Source organism: Rhinopithecus roxellana, chromosome 5 (genome assembly GCF_007565055.1).
Source record: "Rhinopithecus roxellana isolate Shanxi Qingling chromosome 5, ASM756505v1, whole genome shotgun sequence".
Lineage (NCBI taxonomy): Eukaryota > Metazoa > Chordata > Mammalia > Primates > Cercopithecidae > Rhinopithecus > Rhinopithecus roxellana.
Genome location: NC_044553.1, coordinates 167,914,756 through 167,935,655, shown reverse-complemented (window position 1 = coordinate 167,935,655; position 20,900 = coordinate 167,914,756). Strand labels below are relative to the sequence as shown.

Below are 20,900 nucleotides of genomic sequence, written 5' to 3'. Positions count from 1 at the left end.
AATAACAATAATGAAAGTAATAATAATGCTATGTTTTTACACAATCATTGTAATCATGACTTCTATTAATATTTTATTATATTTTCCTTAAAATTAAAATTACACTATTCAAATTAAAGCAGGCATAAAATTAGATAATAACTTTGATGTATTATTTAAACCTTCGAGGATAAAAATACATGCAAGTTCTTCTAATCATCCAGAACTAAGAAGACATATGAGGTGTAAAATGGATATTTATTTTTGTTATTCTCAATGGAAGATCAAAGTTATAGTATGGTTCTCAGAAACTATTGTAACAGTTTACTTCATGGTACAAAATTGCCATAGAAATTTTTCCTGGTGAATGGCAGACGGGGCAGCTAATATTTCCATGTTTATTTCTCAAATGTAGAATTCAAAAGAGAAGTGTTGACGAAAGAAAACCTAACACCTGCAATGGGAATACATTAGAAATGTAGTACTTTTTTTTTCATGATGTTAATGATTCTAATCTAAATTAATCAAGCTAATTAATGTGTTGCAGTAAGCACTGATGCAAACAGATTTCATTAATAAGTTAATGTAAGTATATGAAAACTCTATCTCTAAATTGATTCCCTTTGAAAAATTTCTGTAAGAACCATAGATTCATCAGAAATGCTCACAGGACAGATCCATATATGTTACAAATGGACAAACTAATAAGTAAACAACATAAAAAATAATCATGGGTAGATGTCCTGGCTTCACTACCAAATCATTTAGTAGTGTCAGGCTTGGCTGTGCTCATTGTTACTGTGTTATTGCTCTATACCTTCAAATTATTTAGAAGAGCAGTGACATTCTAACTAGCACATGTCAAGTCCCATAGGAGCACTGCTTCTGAACTAAGCTTAAATAAATATTCAATGCTTAATTTTAATTAGGAAATGTTGTTGATATTGTGGTTTTGCTTTGTAATCTGATTTCTACCAAAAGGATTAAAAGAAAGAAAAAAAAGGTGAAAGCAGAGAATAGGCATGTTTGTAGGTAGGGATTATCTTCATTGTGTTGGCAAGCAAGCAAATTTTGCCTTAGAGCTAAACAAATTTTGCTGATACTCAACTGTCAAATTATCCTGAGGTGAAAGATTTATAATAGCAAAGAGATAATTATGTGAGTAAAGATTTGAAAATCTATAGCACATCAGAGCATTTGATGTTGAGTTTTTAACATGTTTCTTCTTTCACCTGTACAGCTATATAAGACAAATCACTCTGTTTACTCTTGATATCCCAGTCTGTATCTGTTTCTGAATCACTGGAGTAAACGTCAAAGAGAGAGGAAGTTCTAGACCACAATTCATCTGTCTGAGTAGTTGCATTACACAGTCTTTTCCCAAACACTTTCAGTTTGGCTTGAATACCTGAAAGAGAATAAGCATAAGTACCTATGAGTTAGACTTTGCTTTTCATATATCTTTAATATACAAAAGATCGATTCAATTGCTTAATCCATTGAAGAGTCAAAACATACCCACACTATGGTGACGGGGCCTTTTCAAAGAAATTTGTGTACTTTTATGCACTGGGCCTTCTTCACAGTGAGTAGGTACTGAAGTGACAGTATTAGATGGATTATCAGCATGGGGTTGGGTTTGCACAACTTCATTTTCACACGTAATCTAAAAATACAAATCGGAGGAGAAACATATTAAAGTTTACCTTATAGGGTTTTATCTTTCAAAAGTTGCAAGTAGTAAAAGAGTATAGCTGAAAATTTTCAGTCACATATTAGTAAGGCTGATACTTGAACCTAGGCAAGGTGAATCTATAGTCCAAGCTTTCATAAATTCTGCCATACTGTCTTTTTTCCACTTATAAATCACGAACTCTGGTCAGCCAGAATGTATAAGCTATTTGCTTACAACTAATTATTTGTTTCTTAAATCAACAGCTAGAAGACATAATACTTTTTTTTTTTTTTTTTGAGACAGAGTTTTGCTCTTGTTGTCCAAGCTGGAGTACAATGGTGCGATCTCAGCTCACTGCAATCTCCGCCTCCCGGGTTCAATTGATTCTCCTGCCTCAGCTTCCCAAGTAGCTGGGATTACAGGCAGGTGCCACCATGCCTGGCTAATTTTTTTGTATTTTTAGTAGAATCAGGGTTTCACCATGCTAGCCAGGCTGGTCTCAAACTCCTGACCTCAGGTGATCTGCCCGCCTCAGCCTCTCAAAGTGTTAGGATTACGGGCATGAGGCACCGTGCCCACCCGAGATAATATTATTAGTATTAACTTATTTGATACCTTAGCAGTCATATTATTCTAGAAAACCTAATCATTTGTTCTTTATACTTTATAGAGGACTCCATTAATAAGATAAATGACTTTTAATACTTTCCTGAGAAAAATTACATTGTGAAATGGATTTTTTTTTTTTTTTTTTGAGACAGAGGTCTCCCTCTGTCACCCAGGCCGGACTGTAGAGGCATGATCTTGGCTCACTGCAACATCTACCTCCTGGGTTCAAGCAATTCTCATGCCTCAGCTTCCCAAGTAGCTGGGATTACAGGTGCCTGCCACCATGCCTGGCTAATTTTTTGTATTTTTAGTAGACAATGTTTCACCATGGTGACCAGGCTGGTCTCAAACTCCTGACCTCAAGTGATCCGCCTGCCTCAGCCTCCCAAAGTGCTGGGATTACAGGCGTGTGCCATTGTGCCAGGTGGTGAAATTTGATTTGTGGGGGAAGTAATATGGGTAAGAGGTAGAAAGAGGGAGGGTTTCGATATGTAAAAGGTAATATAAGAAAGGGTACCTAGAGACTATGTGGAAGAGGGTAAGAAAAGATGTCTGGAAAAGTTAAGAGGGCCTGGGAGGAGAGAAAATAAGTGATAGAGAAATGAAAACAAAATTAAAGTGTTTAGCAGTAGTGGCAGCTGCCTTCAAACCACTGAAAAAATATTTTAGTAGGTGTCTTTGGTGGCTGTACTATAGGCCACAGGCTATTGATGCCCAAGTTAAAGAAACTTTGTGGCCAGGCACGGTAGCTCATGCCTCCCAGCACTTCGAGAGACGGAGGCAGGTGGATTACTTGAGGTCAGGATTTCGAGATCAGCCTGGCCAACATAGTGAAACCCTATCTCTACTAAAATACAAAAATTAGCTGATGTGGTGGCACATCAGCTACTTGGGAGGCTGAGGCACAACAATTGCTTGAAATCGGGAGGCAGAGGTTGTTGCAGTGATCACACCACTGCACTCCAGCCTGGGCAACAGAGTGAGACTCTGTTTCAAACACACACATACCCACACACAGAAAAAAAAAAAAAGAAAAAAAAAGAAAAGATATTTTATAAAGAAATTCTTGTGAAGAGTCCCTTTGTAACACGATTCTTATTTAAAGGGTTTATCTCCATGTTTAAAAAATCATGACCAATTTTCACTAGTTATATCTACGTCTAAGTCAAGAATTGTCAAAGTCCAGAATAAGCACATATTTCTTTACAAAAAGGTGTACTCTGGATAAAATAGAGTTTTAGAAATTTAATCAGGGTTTGAAAAATAACTTTTGTTCCCTTTATAACAATAATACATTTTTTTACTGCAAAAATTTGCATCATACAGAGAAGCAAAAATAAACTAAAGATTAGTCATAATCTCACAATCCATAGCTAAAACTTTATATTTTGATGTTTTTTGTCTTTTTCTGTGTATTTTTAAAAATTGAGATAATATAATGCTTTATAACCTAGTTTTGCCACTTATTTTATATATCATCTTTCTATGTTATTAAATATTCTACATCATAATTTTTATTGCCACATAGGAATGTATTATACAGATATACTACAATTTATTAAAACAATCCGTATTACTAGAAATATTTGAACATAAATCTCTTGTGTAGATATCTGATTGCTTCTTCAGATTAGAAGCTTAGTGGCAGAATTTCCAGGCATGTATTAATCCACTAGAACATGAGTCAAAAGAAAATATCTAGAATGAGGCAGAAAGAGACAAAAGGAAGACAGAAAATACAGAAAATGTCATGATAGACATAGGGGTAAGATTTCAGAGTATAACATAAAATGGGGCAGACGCAGTATTTGAACAAATAACAGCTGAGAATTTATCAAAATGGATAGAAGGCATTAAGTCATGGTTTTGCAAAAGTACTATAAACCCTTTCTATTTATCAAAATAAAAACAACAGAAACCAAACCTATGCACACTACAGTAAAACTGGAAAATGAAGAGAAAAACTTAACAGCAGTCTGAGGAAAAAAGATACATCCTCTTCAATGGAGTAACCATAAGACAGAATAATGCCTAAACTTTTTTTTTTTTTTCCTTTGAGAGGGAGTCTCGCTCAGTCGCCCAGGCTGGAGTGCAGTGGCGCGATCTCGGCTCACTGCAAGCTCTGCCTCCCGGGTTCACGCCATTCTCCTGCCTCAGCCTCCTGAGTAGCTGGGACTACAGGCGCCCGCCACCACGCCCGGCTAATTTTTTGCATTTTTAGTAGAGACGGGGTTTCACCGTGTTAGCCAGGATGGTCTGGATCTCCTGACCTCGTGATCCGCCCGCCTTGGCCTCCCAAAGTGCTGGGATTACAGGCGTGAGCCACCGCGCCCGGCCATGCCTAAACTTTTAAGGACAACACAGAAAGATTTAAAGTAGAAGGATGGAAACAGATGCAAACACTAAGTGTGCATAGAAAACTATGCAAACACTAAGTTAAAGAAACCTGGTGTTGCTATATTAGCACTATATACCTAGCAACATAGCTTCAAAATATATACATACCTAATAACATTGCTAATAACCTAATGACTTCAAGATATATACCACAAAATGGGTAGAATTTGAAGATTAATATGTAAATTCAAAATCGCAGTGGAAGATGGCAACATCACTTTCTTAGTAATTAATTGAATCAGATAAAAATTCCAAAAGGATATAGGAAATTTAAATATGATTAATAGATATCAGCAGAACACTATCCAAGTGCAATACGCACATTCATCTCAAGTACATATGGAACATTTAAAATACTATTTTGGGCATGTTACAAGTTTCAACAAATTTCAAAAGATTAAGTCCATATATTGTATTTTCTCTGGCAGTAGTGTAATTGACCTAGAAATCTATTGCAAAAATTTAACTAAAAATGCCCGGAGATATGGCAATTAAAAAATATACTTCTAATTAACCCTCAAATAAAATATAAAATCATGATGGAAATTAGATAATTTATACTAAATAATAAAAATACTCCATACTTAAAACTTCTAAGATTCAATAAAGTCATGTTAGGTGGGGACTTATAATCTTTAATGCACATATTAGGATGGAAAAATTAATTGGGCTTAATTTAGGTTAGATTTATTAATATCATGCAAAAAGTATTCCACAAAATATCTCGAACATATCCCCCTCTCAGGACCCAGGTTTTCCTCTATCAACACCATTCTACTGAATTCTACATTTGGGAAATCAGCTCGTGAGACTTAGCTGCGCCATTTACCATTCACCATAAAAATTCTGAAAATCAATGATATAATTTAACTTCTTAAGAAGTTAAAAACAGAGCAGTGGACAAAATTTTAAAATGTAGAGGAAGGGAATAATGAATAAGCGAAATAAATGAAAAAAAATTCTAGAAAGAAGATCAACAAGGCAAAGTTTGTTCTTTGAAAAAACTAATAAAAATCGATAAACTGGTGGGGCACGGTGGCTCATGCCTGTAATCCCAGCACTTTCGGAGGCTGAGGCAGGTGGATCACTGGAGGTCAGTAGTTTGAGACCAGCCTGGCCAAGATGGTGAAACTCCATCTCTACTAAAAATACAAAAATTAGCCGGAAATGGTGGCGGGCACCTGTAATCCCAGCTACTCGGGAGGCTGAGACAGGAGAAATACTTGAACCCGGGTGGCAGAGGTTGTAGTGAGCCGAGATTGAGCCACTGCACTCTAATCTGTGTGACAGAGTGAGCCTCCGTCTAAAAAAGAAAAAAAAAAAAAATCAATAAACCATCAGGTGAAGCTGATCAAGAAAAAATGAAAAAGCAAAAATTACCTCGGCTCAAACAGAATTTTTTCAAATACAAGATTATCATGAAGGTTTTGTGTCAACACATTTAAAAATTTAGATGGAACAGACAAATTAAAAAACACTATTTATCAAAATGGATAAACAAAATACTATTTATCAATATGGATAAACAATAGAACTCTGAATAACATTATAACAAAGGAATTGAATCCATCATAAAAAACCTTTCCAAGCCTTTTTGTCCGACATCTTAGCAAGTCTGTGGTGTCCGTTGCTGCTCTCCGAGCTTCGCAATGCCGCCCAAGGACGACAAGAAGAAGAAGGACGCCGGAAAGTCGGCCAAGAAAGACAAAGACTCAGTGAACAAATCCGGGGGCAAGGCCAAAAAGAAGAAGTGGTCCAAAGGCAAAGTTCGGGACAAGCTCAATAACTTAGTCTTGTTTGACAAAGCTACCTACGACAAACTCTGTAAGGAAGTTCCCAACTATAAACTTATAACCCCAGCTGTGGTCTCTGAGAGACTGAAGATTCGAGGCTCCCTGGCCAGGGCAGCCCTTCAGGAGCTCCTTAGTAAAGGACTTATCAAACTGGTTTCAAAGCACAGAGCTCAAGTAATTTACACCAGAAATACCAAGGGCGGAGATGCTCCAGCTGCTGGTGAAGATGCATGAATAGGTCTAATCAACTCTACATTTGGAAAAATAAAACTTGATGAAATAAAAAAAAAAAAAAAACCTTTCCAAAAGGAAAACTCCTGTCTTATCAATGAGTTCTACCAAATTTATTAATGCATATATAATGGCATTTTATATAAACATTTCAGAGAATGAAAAAAGAGAGAACAATTCCACATCTGTTGGCATAATCTTCATACCAAACCCGAGAAAGGCATTCCGAGAAAGAAAAAAACTGTAGACCAGTTTCACTCATGCACACAGATACAAAAAGCCTAAATATTTTATTTTAGCTAATATTTTATTAAGTAATATGGGAAAGGAATAAAGCACTTTGACCAAATTGAGTTTATTTTAGCCATGCAAGTTTGATTCTATATTTTAAAATCAAGCAATATAATTTACTACATTAACATAATAAAAATGTTATCCTTAATAGATTCCAAACAACCATTTGATAAAATTCACATTATTTATAATTTAAATTAGGAATAAAGGGGAACATTTCTTTTTATTACAAAGAGAGTTATAAAAAAGTATAGTAAAAATCATATCAAATGGGGAAATATTAAAGGTTTTCCCTCTGAAATTAGGAATGAGAAAAGGATTCCCCTCACCTCTTCTGTTCCCCACACTGTACTGGAGGTTCAAGCCAGTGCAACAGGAAGAATATGAAATAAAAACACGAACATCAAACACTTTTTTCAGATGATATTTTTGTACATGTATAAAATTCAAGAGAATTTATAAACTATTGAAATTAATAAGTGAGTTTAACAAGATTTTTGGATACAAGTTCAACAAAAATTAATTTATCAATATACACTTATAGATTATAAAATTTAAAATACCACTTATAGTAGCAAAATCAAATAGCTGTGAATAAATCTAATGAAAGATATATAAGACCTCTACATCAAATACCATGAGTAACTTTTAAGAGAAATTTAAAAACCCAAATAAATGGAGATATATGTTCATGGATTAGAAGAATCAATTTTGTCAATATGCCATTTATTCCCACACTCATTTATGAATTCCATGGAGTCATAATCAAAATCCTAGTACGTAATTTGTGAAAATTGACAAACCAATTCTGAAATGTATCTAGAAATCTAAAGAGCCCAACATAGTCAAAATATCCACAAACATGAACAAGAGGTATTAATCAACTGGATATTAATTCTTAATAAAGCTATATAAGACACTGTGATATTTTTGCTAAGACAGGCAAACAGATAAGTGAAACAGAATAAAGTATGTGGAAACAGACCTATGCATATAAAGGGCACTTGATTTATGACAAAGTTGACATTGCAAGGCCAAGAAGAAATGCTAGTAGTTTCAATAAAAGATGCTGAGTCAAATGGGTATCAATGTTGGGAAAAATGAAACTTAAATCCTACCTCACACCAAACACAAAAATCAATTCTGAATTAGATCTAAATATAAAAAGTAAAAACAACAAACTTTATTATGAACAGCATAGTAGAATGTTTTAAGTATTAAGCATAAAGAAAATTATTGGTAATTTGGACTACATCAGAATTAAGAACTTCAGTACATCAAAAGACATTATTAAGAACCAAGAGGCCACCCACAGTGGGTGATGATAAAAACATTTAACTGAAAAAGGACTTCGAGGTAGAATCTATTAAAAATTCTAAATCAACAAGAAAAGCCAGACGATCCAACAGAAAAATGGGCTAGATTTAAAAGGGCATGTCACTGAAGGCTACCCACATATCCAATTAATATTTGAAAAGGTATTTCCTTAGTAATTTCATCAGTAATCAGGGGGTGAAAAACAAAAACACTACTACCCACTCTGCAAATGGACTCAGATGTGAAAGACTAGAAATCCCATGTATGGGCAAGAATGTGGAACAATGGAAACTATCATACTTCTGGTAGAAGTGTAAATTTGTACAAGTATTTTAGAAAACGATTTGGTATTATCTACTGAAGTTTAATACTATGACCCAGCAATTCTAGGTAGATATCCTCAGAAATGTGTGCACATGTGGACCAAAAGACATGTACAAGAGAGTTTATAGTAGTATTACTTATGATATCCCCAATGGGTAACAACCCAAATGTTCAACAATAGACAGACAAATTTTGGTATATTCATACAATGGAATATTACATAACAATGAAAATGAACTACTGTTATATGCAACAATATGGATGAATCTCAAATATATCATGTTGAACAAAAGAAGCCAGACACAGAAAATGGCTACAGTATGATTTGATTTACATGAAATCCAAAAAAAAAAGCAAACTTGGTTACCTTTGAGGAGAGGGGAGGGGCTGGATATGGGGTGATATAGTGACTCCTGGGGTGCTAGCAATGTTCTGTTTCTCTTACCTGGGTTGTGGTTATACATGTTCAGTTTATGATAATTTAATGACTTGTCCACTTAAGATTTGTTCACTTTTCTGTGTATTTGCTATAGTTCAAGTAAACAATTTAAAAAATTCAGTTGCGTTTTTAAAAAAAGAATGCACAATTAACAGTTAAGGGAAAACAATAATCAAGCCCCTTTCTTTCCTTGAAAGTGGTGTCTTATCTTTTCTGAAGCCCCCTAAGGATATTTAACATTCACATTTGTATTTATCTATATATAGCACCAAGCACCCAGAACAGTGACTACAATAGCTCTTCAATAAGTGTTGTAGAATGACTGGAAATATGATTTGTAGACAGCTAGTCCTGGGATTAGGAAGAAAAACATTGGGTGGGGGAAGAAGTCAGATAGACAAGCCAATTTTTTAGCAATGTGATTAGGGTTCTCTATCCAGACCAGGCTGAACATTTATTGCTATTAACTCAAAATCTTTTTTTTTAACCTTATATACTTTTAAAGTGACTATTTTAGAACTCACACATATTTTTCTCGTAATTCAGCAAGTATATTAATGTACTATGGATTGTTATAAATGTTGGCTGGTTACACTTACTAAATGGAAAACAGATTTATTATGTATGCTGGATCTGTTTCCCAATGGTTAGTTTTTATGGGTTATAAAGACTTTGGTTGTTTGACTAGCTTGCCTTTTCTTCCCCCAGTTTTTAGTTAGGTTGTATAATTATGAAGAAGAAAAATGGTGTAGGGGGATGTGTGTGGCACATGTTTAGTATTTATCTCTCTTGCTACACACATATATATGTACATGGATATACATGTTTGGGCAAAGTTTGCATAGGTGGTGATGGTAGACAGATGGTTCAAGGAAAGGACAGCTATCTTGACAGATATACAGCTTGGTGAGGAGGGAAACTGGCAGATAATTGAAAATTCAATTATAATGCAAAAAAATTGTTCTTATAATCATGTAATCATTCCATAAATTTTTATTGAACTACTTAAATTTGTAAAATATTGTTTTAGGCACTGCAATACAATGGCAAAGAAATCAGACATGATCCTAGCTCTCATGGAGCTTACATTCTAATGTGAGAAACAAATATTAAGTAAACTACACAATTATTTTATGGCAATTATGGTAAATGCTACTGAAGTATCTATACTATTGAATCACATGGAGTACATGAAGAATGAGAGTACATAACTAAGTGATCAAGGGGAAAGATGTTTAGCTGATTTTTAAGGGAAAAAGACTTAATTGGTAATGATGGGAGTGGGAGGGGCATAGTTCCAGGATATTATAATACATGGAACAACTGAGCAAAGTCTTGTTGGTAGGAAGTAATATAGTATGTCCAAGAACTGAAAGGTCAGCATGATGGTACACGGTGAGCAACAGGGACAGTGGCCTTGGATAGGGCTAGTGTGGTATGCAGGGGGAAAAAGCATGCAGGGCCATGTAAATTGGGTTAATAATTTTGTTTTTTATCTTAATAATTGCAGGATGCCATTAAAGGGTCTTAAACACCCACCCCAATGTAGGAAGCAGGTTAGTACTGCAGAAAGAGTGTTGGTCTGGCAACCGGACCTAAGTAAGGATTACAAACTCCTGAGGAAATTACTAACCTCTTGCTATAATTTAATCTGTCATGGTGGTAAGGCTGGAAAGTTTATCACAAGGAAGGCTGGAAAGTTTTCTTTAAAATGGTAAGTGGGAAAGAAGGTAGTAGTAACCAGATGCAAAATAAGTGCAAACAATAGAAGAAGGAACAGAAAAGTAGGCAGAAGAGAGCAAGATGGGGAAATTCAGCTCACCAGGGATACTGAATTTAAAGGCAGCTAGAGCTAGTACCAGTCAAAAGGAAGTTTAGGGGTGGGAAGGGATTTATTAGCAAGTTCCATCTTCATCTGTAGCTCCACATCTCCATCGGCCCATCATCTGTGACACAAATAAGGGACTTTCCTCAAGCTTATGTAATGTTGTGCAAACACAGTTTCAAGCACTCCAATCCTGGAGATTTGCTCAAATTAAACCCTTTCTATTTAAAAACCCTGGAGCGGGGAGTGAAAGCAACTCAATACTCTGCAGGACAAGACTCTGTGTGTGTGTGTGTGTGTGTGTGTGTGTGTGTGTGTGTGTGTGTGTGTGTGTGTGTGTTTTGGGGAGGAGCAGTTAGAAGGAATTAACTGGGTTACTTAATTCCAAAGTGTTAGTGCTAAATGGGACCTCGGAGATCACCTCTAAAGTACACTCCTAAATTTGCAGATTAGAAAACAGGAACTTTCGAGATGAGGTGCTTTTCCCAAGGTGACACTAAGTGGAGGAGCCCAGTCAGAGTCCAGGGGTCCTTCCACAACCCTCAGTGGTCTATCTTTACCTGTGAAGCCGCAGCCTGCTTCCCAGCTCGTGGACGTGTACAGGAGACTAGATCTGGGACAGTCTCAGAATGCCTGGCTGCCTGGAGCTCTCCTCCCGTGTCCGGGCGGCCTGCTTGGTCTCTCTCCTCTTCCCCCTTAGGTGCCGGGGCGGGCACGCGGTGCAGGGTGGGCACGGCGCCTGCCACTAGCCTCAGGCGCTGGGAGAAGCGCAGGTTCTTCTGGATAACCGAAGAGACGTCAAAACAGGCTGGGGCAAAGTGGTCAGAGCAGATGACCGAGCGGTCATTGCCTCCGTACCAGTCGGCGCGGCAGCCCCGCACGAAGCGGTCCCAGAGCAGCCGAACGGCCCGGTCTTTGGGGAAGCGGAACAGCGACTTCCCAGACTTGGTGGTGTTGCCGCAGTGGGCGGCCACACAACGGGCCGGCATGGCGGCCGTCTTCGGTGCGCGGGAGCCGGGCTCCCTGGATCTTCGCCCTTGGGCACGCTACTCGCAGCTGCCTCGGCGAGGCACGTCCTTTCCTCCTCACCTGTCCCCTCTGGGTCTGGATCGTTTCCTTCCCTACCTCTGGCTACCGGAAGTGGCGATCTGGGGCCCCCAATGGGAGGGCTCTTCGATATCTTCCTCCTCCTCCTCCCTGCACTGCTCCCCAGGAGCAGGTGGACACAAGCAGAGGGATACAAATTTCGCGCGGGCAGCGCTGAGGTGGGTCGTAAAGAGGAACGGACCGGAAGTGATGGTTGTCATAGCCACCAATGTGGCCAGGCTCTTCCCAAGCTTATCCTCCTCCCAATACTCCCGCTCTGTTTTTATGAGGCCGGGAAAATAGAACGAGGAAGTGGTGACGCACTGGGCGCTCACGAATACAACCAAAAGCTACAACAACTGTGTGGCCCTATGGATTCGGGAGAGGTCCAGACCGGAAATGGCCGTTTCCATGGTAACCCTGAGCCGGTTGCCTGGGAGATGACCTCTTTCGGGTCTCTCTGAATCTGCTGTAGCGTCACCTCGAAGGCAGATCTAACAGAGATCCTGGACTGTCTCCTATCATGATTCCCGGGAAATATCGCTCTGTTTCTGGCCGGGCTGCGAACAACGTAAGCTGGGCCTTCTACTTTCTCTTTCTTCCCGTTGGTACTCTTTCTGACTGGCGTCTTTGTCCTAGGAGATGGGCTGTATTATTGGGACCGGGGCCGCTGGGTCTGCTCAAGCTATTGTCTGACCGGGGTTTGAGGTTCGTGGGCTGGACCAAGGCACAATTTAATATTGTATGATGGGTACTCAAAGTCTTGTCCAGCATCTGGGCTCCCCAGAAGGTGGAGCTGGTCAGCTGTGAAAGGTTCGGGTTTATTTAAATTCCTTTGGCCAGTCAATTCCTTTTTCTTTTCTTTTCCTTTTGACTGTGAAGAGAATTTATCATTAGGGACTCCCACCTCCTTCACCTGTCCCATTGAGATATTTATTTAGACCTGAATGGCAAATGTCGAAAGCCTGAGTACTAACTAGAGGGTTAAATTGCTGCCGACATTTTGGAAAATAAATCAATGAAATCTTTTAATTCTTAGATGTGATTTTATTGTTTTCAGCAAATCCTCAGAACAAGATCATTTACCAGAAACAGAAATCGAGCATTCTGTTCTAATTTTTTGTTATATTTTTATGTGTACTTTTTTTTTTTTTGGAAATATGTGTCTGTGTATGAAGAGCAAATTTTATGGTTTAATTTTTACATTTCAGGTGAACTGTGGGCTTCATCTGGTTATTCAAACATCATCGCTTCCTGAAAAAAACAAAGTAAGATTTAAGAAGGTTGGCCTTTAAATAGAAGATTGTTTTATTTTCTACACAAATAGCAGCATGATTTAAGAGTAGATTCTAAACTGAAAAATTTAAGTAGATTTACTTAGATTTCCAGTTTAAAGCTAGTTCTTACTTTCTGCCTACATAAAGCCAAAATAACCCTCTTTAAAAAACTTAGTGTTATTTTATTGATTACAAAAGGTAAGGTTTGTGTGTGTGTGTGTGTGTGTGTGTGTGTGTGTTTTGACATTTACACTTTTTTTTTTTCTTGAGACAGGGTCTAGCTCTGTCACCCAGGCTGGGGCACTGGGGCACAATTTTGGTTCACTGCAACCTCTGCCTCCCAGGCTCAAGCGATCCTCCTACCTCAGCCTCCTGAGTAGCTGGGACCACAGGTGCATGCCACCAAGCCTGGCTAATATTTTTGTATTTTTTGTAGAGACAGGTTTCACCATGTTGCCCAGGCTGTTCTCGAGCTCCTGAGCTGAAGCGATCCACCTGCCTTGGCCTCGCAAAGTGCTGGGATTACAGGCGACAGCCACCGCGCCCAGTGATACTTACACATTTCTGAAATCAGGAGCCTTCTTAAAATTGATGGCATGTCATAGTTTAATTGGGGAGGTTTTTTTTCTTTCTTAGTAGAGGGTAAAATAATGGTATGTCTTACTACTGATGACACCTTAGATAAAATGGTAATTGGGAGGGCATATCCACACATCCCATTTAAAATCAGGGAAGAAAAAAATAGGTTAGCAGTGGACACATGTTAGACTTAATGTTATTTAGAAGTTACAATATGAATATGAGATTTTTTTCCCCCAGACTATTTGCCCATAATGTCTCTAGCATTTCTAGAATTTCTGGCTTTTGATTTAATTTTTGAGATTTTGAGATAAACATGTTTATCTTTCCCTTCTGTCTCACCTCAGCATTTATACTCACCTACTTTCTACACACTATGTCTCAAGACACAACATGATTTTTCCTCCTTTGACCATGTTGGAAACCTCTAACCATCACAATTCAGGTGTTTCCTAAAAAGTTATTAAATAGGCGTCACTGGAAGAACTCTAAAGTGAAGGGCAGAGTTCACACATAACAGCATGAAGAAGGGTAAAAAAAGGCATGAGGAAGGTAAATGGAAGGATATCGTTAGTCAAGGAGGCAGCTGTTGATGACATTATATATGAATATGAAAATAGTGAACACTCAGAAAATAGATCATTTGATCATCTCAAATAAACATCAGTTAGATTAATTGAAAAATATTCTTTATTGTAATTGAGCATAATGGATTCCCTCCAGAGCTTTCCTAATTGATTTCTCTGGACAAGTCCTTTCCCACCATTATAATGTTTCTAGGGACTGTGTGCCTCATCCAAACATTTTTTCCAAACCATTCACTTTCTCTTGTGTGGACATCTATTCAGAGAAAATACCTTCAGGTCTTATAATTCCTAAGGATATAATGCAAATGCCAACATAATGTTTATAGTATGGATACCTTAGAAGCATCTTAATTTATTCAAGGTACATATTTGGGTTTTTTTGTGGCTAATCATAAGAAGTTGTTTTGGTTTTGTTTTTCTCATTCCTCCTACCAGATAATTATTTTAGATCAGTTTTAGATCAAGTGAAAACCCTTCTTAGAAGACTTAAATATACAATTGTATTGTGTTATAATAGGACATTTAAAGGGATTATAATGATCAAAACAGTGATGTTTTTCAACAGCATTTTATTTATATTGTGTGCTTTTTTTTGTAGCAAATGGTTCTTTTAATCATTGTATTTGTGGTGAGAGCATGGAGGGATCGGAAGTGTCTCAGCTTGGAGTTATCTTTTATCTGACCTCATAAAATTGACCCTGATTTTGTGCGTGGTAAAATACAATGATAGAGGTGCAGTCATCACCTCTATCTAGTTCCAGAATTTTTTCATCATTCTAAGTGGAATCCCTATAGCCATTAAGCAGTTACTTTTCATTCCCTGCTTCCCTTAAATGCCTGGAAGCCACAAATATGCTTTGCATCTCTATGGATTTGCCTATGTGGTATTTTGTGTCAGTTTTCTTTCACTTAGCATGATGTTTTCAAGGTTCATCCACATTGTACCATGTGTATCAGTTATTATATGTTTTTTTAATTATCTTCATTGCTTAGTGTTAAATTCGCCTCCAAATATTTTTTTCTTTAATAATGTTTTTCAGGTTGAATTCAAGCTAAATAAAGACACATCGTCATTCCCCGGTAGACTTTCACAACATGACCTTGAAAGAAACTACTCAAGTAGGCAAGGTATTGTCAGTGAGTAGAGATCAGTTGTGGTTCATCATCTTTGAATAATATTAACTGTTTAATAATGTTGAATTACTAGATCCAAATAAACTTGAATTTAAAATGAAATGGTTCACTGGGACCAAATTGGTTTGGTATTTTTAAAAAAATCATTGGTTGTATATATGTAGCATAGTAGATTATTTCCAATATAGGAAAAAGCTGTTATTTTCCTTTAAGGGTGGGCTATACACTAGAGAATGGAAAAAGAATGTTTCAGATACTGCATTAGAACAGTATTTGGAAGTCACTAATTAGAGAGAGTAAGCGTATGGTAACACAAATATTAAGGAAATAAGGAAAGAATGGAAAGTCAGCAGTAGAGAAGAAACAATCTTTCCCTGTTACTATCACATATAATAGTAGATTTTATATTAAAGGCTTTAAACTTTAGTGTCTATCACTTGGGATCTTGTTACAAATGCACATTCTTAGTGCTCCCCCTCCATCTTCCCCATTCTGATTTTGTAGGTCTTGAGTGGGATTTGGAAATGTGCATTTTAATAATGTCACAAGTGATTCTGAGGTATATGGTTTGTGGGTCATCCTTTGACAAATAGTGCCTCATATGATCTGATTATATTTCTGAAATATATTTTTCAAATCAAGGAAAAATTTCCTTCACATTTGAATCTTGGTTTGTTGCTGACAGCCATTAGCTTTGTGTAATGTGCTCATGTTAAACACTTCTGAATCCACATATACAAAACTGCCTTTACCTCTTAGGAGTTTATATGAGAGGGCTGATCAATATAGGCCTTTCTAGGTTGTTCATGTTATTACTGTGGGAACATATGGTGATTTTAAATATTGGGTAATTTTCTCTCTCTTTTTATTTCTGGGCTGACTTCTTGGACCCATCTAATCTGACATATCTTTTCTCTTTCCTACATTCTACACTCTTGTCTTGACCAATTGCTGGACATGACATCAGCCTAACTGCAATTCCACAGTTCAGGAAGCATCTGTTTTTGCTTTCTTTGATTCAGTTCAGTACATATTTATAAAGCAAGTATTATATGCCAGTCACTCTTTTAGGTACAGAATTATAGATGTGAAGCTTCAACAAGGGTTTTTATGCTTGCATTGTGAATTTCCTTAACATTTTTAGTAACAATATCTTAAAAGTTTTCCTGAAATCACGAATCAAAATTAAGTACTTTCACTAAGCTTTTCTTGAGTTAAAGTAGGGAGTTAGTAAACAGATTTGAGGACAGCTGGCCAGGCAAATTTATTTAAGTGGTGAAGTGTTACTAGATATTTGCTAATGAGGAAATAGCATGGATGTATTGAATTTTGTGAACTTGAGAGATGAATAAAGTTTTATACATAAGTAATGACCCATTTAGTATGAATTAACTCTTTAGGGAAAAAAAACCTAATTGGTTTTTCATTTAAAAAATTTATTCAAAATTAGGTTCTGTGACAGGACACTCATTTGAAATGTCTTAAATGTGTACCTGGTTGCTTTCAATGTGCTCCCTCAATAGTTCCAGGCAGTTTCGTGCAAAGAAGGCCAGACAACTTAATTCTTATCTTGACTTTTGTACTCAAATTTTACTTCCATGGGCATAAAATTTTGGAAAAATTATAAGTAGCACTTCATCAGGAAAAGCTTAGGGATGTCTGTCTAATAAACTATCTTGATACCCAAACATTATAATTAATTTCAGTCATTTCTTATTTTTCAAAATTAATCAAACATATGATAGCTTGTCCACACAAATTAACCAGTGGTACTCTCAGTCAAAAGTAAAGACACTTGATATTTTATTTAAGTTAGTGAGTTTAAAACTTGATATGTGATTTCTTTTAGGCTTCTTAGAATACTAAGAGTTAACCCCTGTGTCTTTGAGATTCTATAAGTGCCATATATTGCAGGAACTACTATATAATAAAATTTCAGTTAACCTGACCTTATTGATTAAATCCCTTAATTAGGAATTTTAAAATATGTGTGTAGAAGGGAAGAGGCAATACTTTGCTCTTAAGATAATGATAAATCACTGGAAAATCTAGAGTTAAGATTTTTGTTACCAAAACAATCTCAAAGACAGGGCCGAATGGATGCACATATATGGCAATATGTACTATGCCATCCATTCATCCACCTGTCTGTCCATCCACCCATCTGTTCATTTATCCATCCATGTATCCATCTCCTCATCTATATATTCATATATCCAACCAGCCATCCAGCCATCTGTGTATCTAGCAAACAGTGCAGTGAACATTCTTACCAAATTTAGACCATTATACTTCTTAACACTTTGAGATGCTATTTATATTGAGATTTTTTTAAACAGAAATAACACACACAAAATAGATTTTCAATTAAGTCTTAGTAAACTGGAAAAACAATTTGTCTATTGATTGCCTACTGAATTTAGACTTTACCAAGAATATAAAGAATGTAAAATGAGGTTCATCACCCAAGGAGCTTGTACATTTAATTGGGAAGACAAGGGCTACATATCTGGTAAGTTAAATAGTAATATAAGAAATAAATAATAACAGGCCAGTTTCTATGGCTCACACCTGTAATCCCAGCACTTTGGGAGGCCAAGGTGGGTGGATTGCTTGAGCCCAGGGGTTCAAGACCCCATCTTGAACATGGTCAATAAGATGAAACCCCATCTGTGAAAAAATACGTAAATTAGCTGGGTGTGGTGGCACATGCCTGTAGTCCCAGCTGTTCGAGAGGCTGAGGTAGGAGGATCACTTGAGCCCAGGAGTTTGAGGCTGCAGGGAGCAGTAATCATGCCATGCTGCATTCCAGCCTGGGTGACAGAGCAAGACCCTGTCTCAAAAAGGAAGAAAAATGAAATAAACAGTAACAAACTGTTACAATGAAAATTTTGCCGCATAGTAATGTAGTTTTTATGTGGGTGTTTATATACCCATATATATATGTGGATATTTTAACTGGGGATCTCTCTGGTTCCCAGTTATTTAGAAGATCTTGTTGTGTGGTAGATTTAAGGCCTTTTACCCTAATCATTCTTATGGCTTTCTATTTATTGTAAGCAGTATATCACATTGATAGTAAGTTCATTATGCTGATATTATGACTTCTGTATATAAAAAGAGCTAGAAAGTTTAAGGATAAAATTTCTTTATTCACTGAGTGTAAATTAAATTTAATCTTTGATTATTGCCTCTGTATCTCAAGTCTTGTAAAGTTTAAATTTGCCTCTTAAAAATTGAGGATTGCCCTGAAGCCTTAACAAAATAATTCACAAAACCTAACTAATGCTAACAAGAGAAATTGAGGTTGTCTGCTGCTTGGAGTTTTTCAATCTTTTATCTTTAGTTGACCAATTAATCTTTAATTAGTTAATTCTTAGACTGCAGTCAGTCTTTAGACTGGTTTTTGTTTGTTTTGTTTTTGTTTTTTTTAACCATCTTGACTTGATATCCAAATCAATTTACTGACTTGTGGTTGCTTTTAGGTATCCTGCTAGCATGTGGTCATGCCAGAAAATCAGTTTGTTGGTGAATATGATGTCAATTCTGAATGCTTATGCTCTAGAACATCATTATTGTCTTGATATTTCACAATATTCAGAAAAGTGGGATGTGAGCACTGATTATTTTGTTCAAGAAACTAGGGGTGAGATACTTCAGTTTATGCCTTGCAGACCTGAGGAAGCTAGCAAATGCCATTGCCTTATAGCTTTTTAATATGATTTATATAGAACTTGATTTTAAGTTGTCATTATATTGTCTGGTGACCTCCCAAAAAGTAGGTTAGCTTTCTAGATTCGGTTTTGATCTTTTTGTTAGTTTCAACAGCAGAATTCTGTGGTAACCTCAGGTTCTATTTTAGTCTTATACTTACTGCTGCCTTCAAGCATTTCAACATCAGTTGCTGCTCAGAAGATTTTCTTTTTATAGAGGAAAATATGGTAGATTTCCTCTGGCATTCAAACTGTCACATTTGACCCATTACTCAAATCTTACCTCATTTCTGAAACTTCTCATCGTTCCTTCTTGACCATTTACATTCTTCTAGTTCTTTAGAAAATGTCTTAATATTCACCTCCCCCCAAACCCATCTGTAACCACCTTCATTAAGTAAAAAATAACCAGACACACTTATGTGCAAATTTACAAATAGGTATTCTTTTTATTCGACATTTATGTATGTTGTTCTATTTTTGAATTTCATATGTGTATTTATTAATTTCAATCTGTTAGATTGAAGGCTACATAATGGCAAGCACACAATCTAACAAACAGCCTATAAACCTTAGAGGGGTGTCATATACTCCGTGGACCCTAACTATGAGAATACTAGATTTACTGACATCCACTTTGGTATCTTGGCAATATTCTCTACTAATAGTGGCTGAACATACAAAGAAAGAGATGATGCGAGGTTTACATCTGCTATCCAAAACTACTTTTTGTGTATTTCCTATGCATCTCATCCACAACAAATGTGACAGAACTATATGGGCTGGAAATGAAAACTACCATGAGCTCCTTGTCAGCATTTGGAGAATCTTCCATTAAGATACCTTCAAAATCCAGAATCTGGCAGGGCTGTCATAGCGCTGGCCCAAATATATCTGGTAATGAGGGACTATCATTTTAGTTATAGAGAGTTAGAATTTAAGACACGAAGTTAGGATTCCAAAGGGATAAAGATAGCACTGGAGTAGTTCTGTACTTTTAACCAATCTGTAAGGCAAGGGAAAAATTATTTGGCATACATGAAACACATAGTTTAGGTTTAAGAAGGAAAGAAACAGATTCAACTTAGTAATTAATTTCAAGTGTGGAGAGCTATGGAAACTATACTTGCTAGATAAGATATTTATGGTGCCAAAATTCTCCAAATATAAGGTGACTTTAGTTTCAATACTTTGAAGGTTTTTCTTAATTAAGTAATTTGTATATCATTTTTAATAGGTGATCATATTAATTTGGTGAGCTCATCATTGTCATCATTTCCTATTCTTCAACGTTCCTCTGAAGAGAAAATTCTTTACTCAGACAGGTTGAGCCTAGAAAGGTGAGGACAATTTATTTTATTTTCTTTTTTTTGACTAGGTAATACATAGACATGGTACAAGATTTGAAAGATGCAAGTCTCCCTCCTTCCTACTGTTCCCCAGTTATTCAATTCTCCTATTTAGATATAATCATTTTTTTTTTTTTACCAACTTTTTGCTTCTCCTTCCTGAGGTATGGTGAGGAATTTTATATCTATATAAATAAAAGAGCTTGACTATACTCCGCAAGAGTACTACAGCAATTCTAAAATATGACATTGATGAAAAATGGATTTTAGTATAGAAAAAAACTACAATATA

General features: G+C 36.5%; 2 protein-coding genes and 1 pseudogene across 7 annotated transcripts in view; 2 read left to right on the top strand and 1 right to left on the bottom strand.

Annotated features, from left to right (window-relative positions):
- Positions 1–218: 218 nt before the first annotated feature.
- On the bottom strand, positions 219–12,031 carry THAP10 (THAP domain containing 10). Its single transcript, XM_010363669.2, has 3 exons — positions 11,444–12,031; positions 1,498–1,645; positions 219–1,387 (listed from the first exon to the last, which is right to left on the bottom strand). Exons 1-3 carry the CDS (start codon positions 11,870–11,872, stop codon positions 1,191–1,193), a joined length of 774 nt encoding a protein of 257 aa, XP_010361971.1. The 5' UTR covers positions 11,873–12,031; the 3' UTR covers positions 219–1,190.
- On the top strand, positions 6,250–6,734 carry LOC104662620 (annotated as a pseudogene). Its single transcript, XR_004057187.1, has one exon. The product of XR_004057187.1 is annotated as a 40S ribosomal protein S25 pseudogene (transcript).
- An 11-nt stretch (positions 12,032–12,042) lies between the features above and the next one.
- Positions 12,043–20,900, top strand: part of LRRC49 (leucine rich repeat containing 49) — a 157,681-nt gene continuing 148,823 nt past the window's right edge. For 3 of the 5 annotated variants that reach the window (XM_030929760.1, XM_030929759.1, XM_030929761.1), the window contains exons 1-4: positions 12,044–12,148; positions 13,181–13,237; positions 15,453–15,540; positions 20,497–20,599. In XM_030929760.1, coding sequence (XP_030785620.1) covers positions 12,044–12,148; positions 13,181–13,237; positions 15,453–15,540; positions 20,497–20,599 — 353 coding nt within the window. Of the gene's footprint in view, positions 12,541–13,180; positions 13,238–15,452; positions 15,541–20,496; positions 20,600–20,900 lie in introns of all 5 variants that reach the window. The other 2 variants (XM_010363664.2, XM_030929762.1) reach the window with 2 other exon arrangements.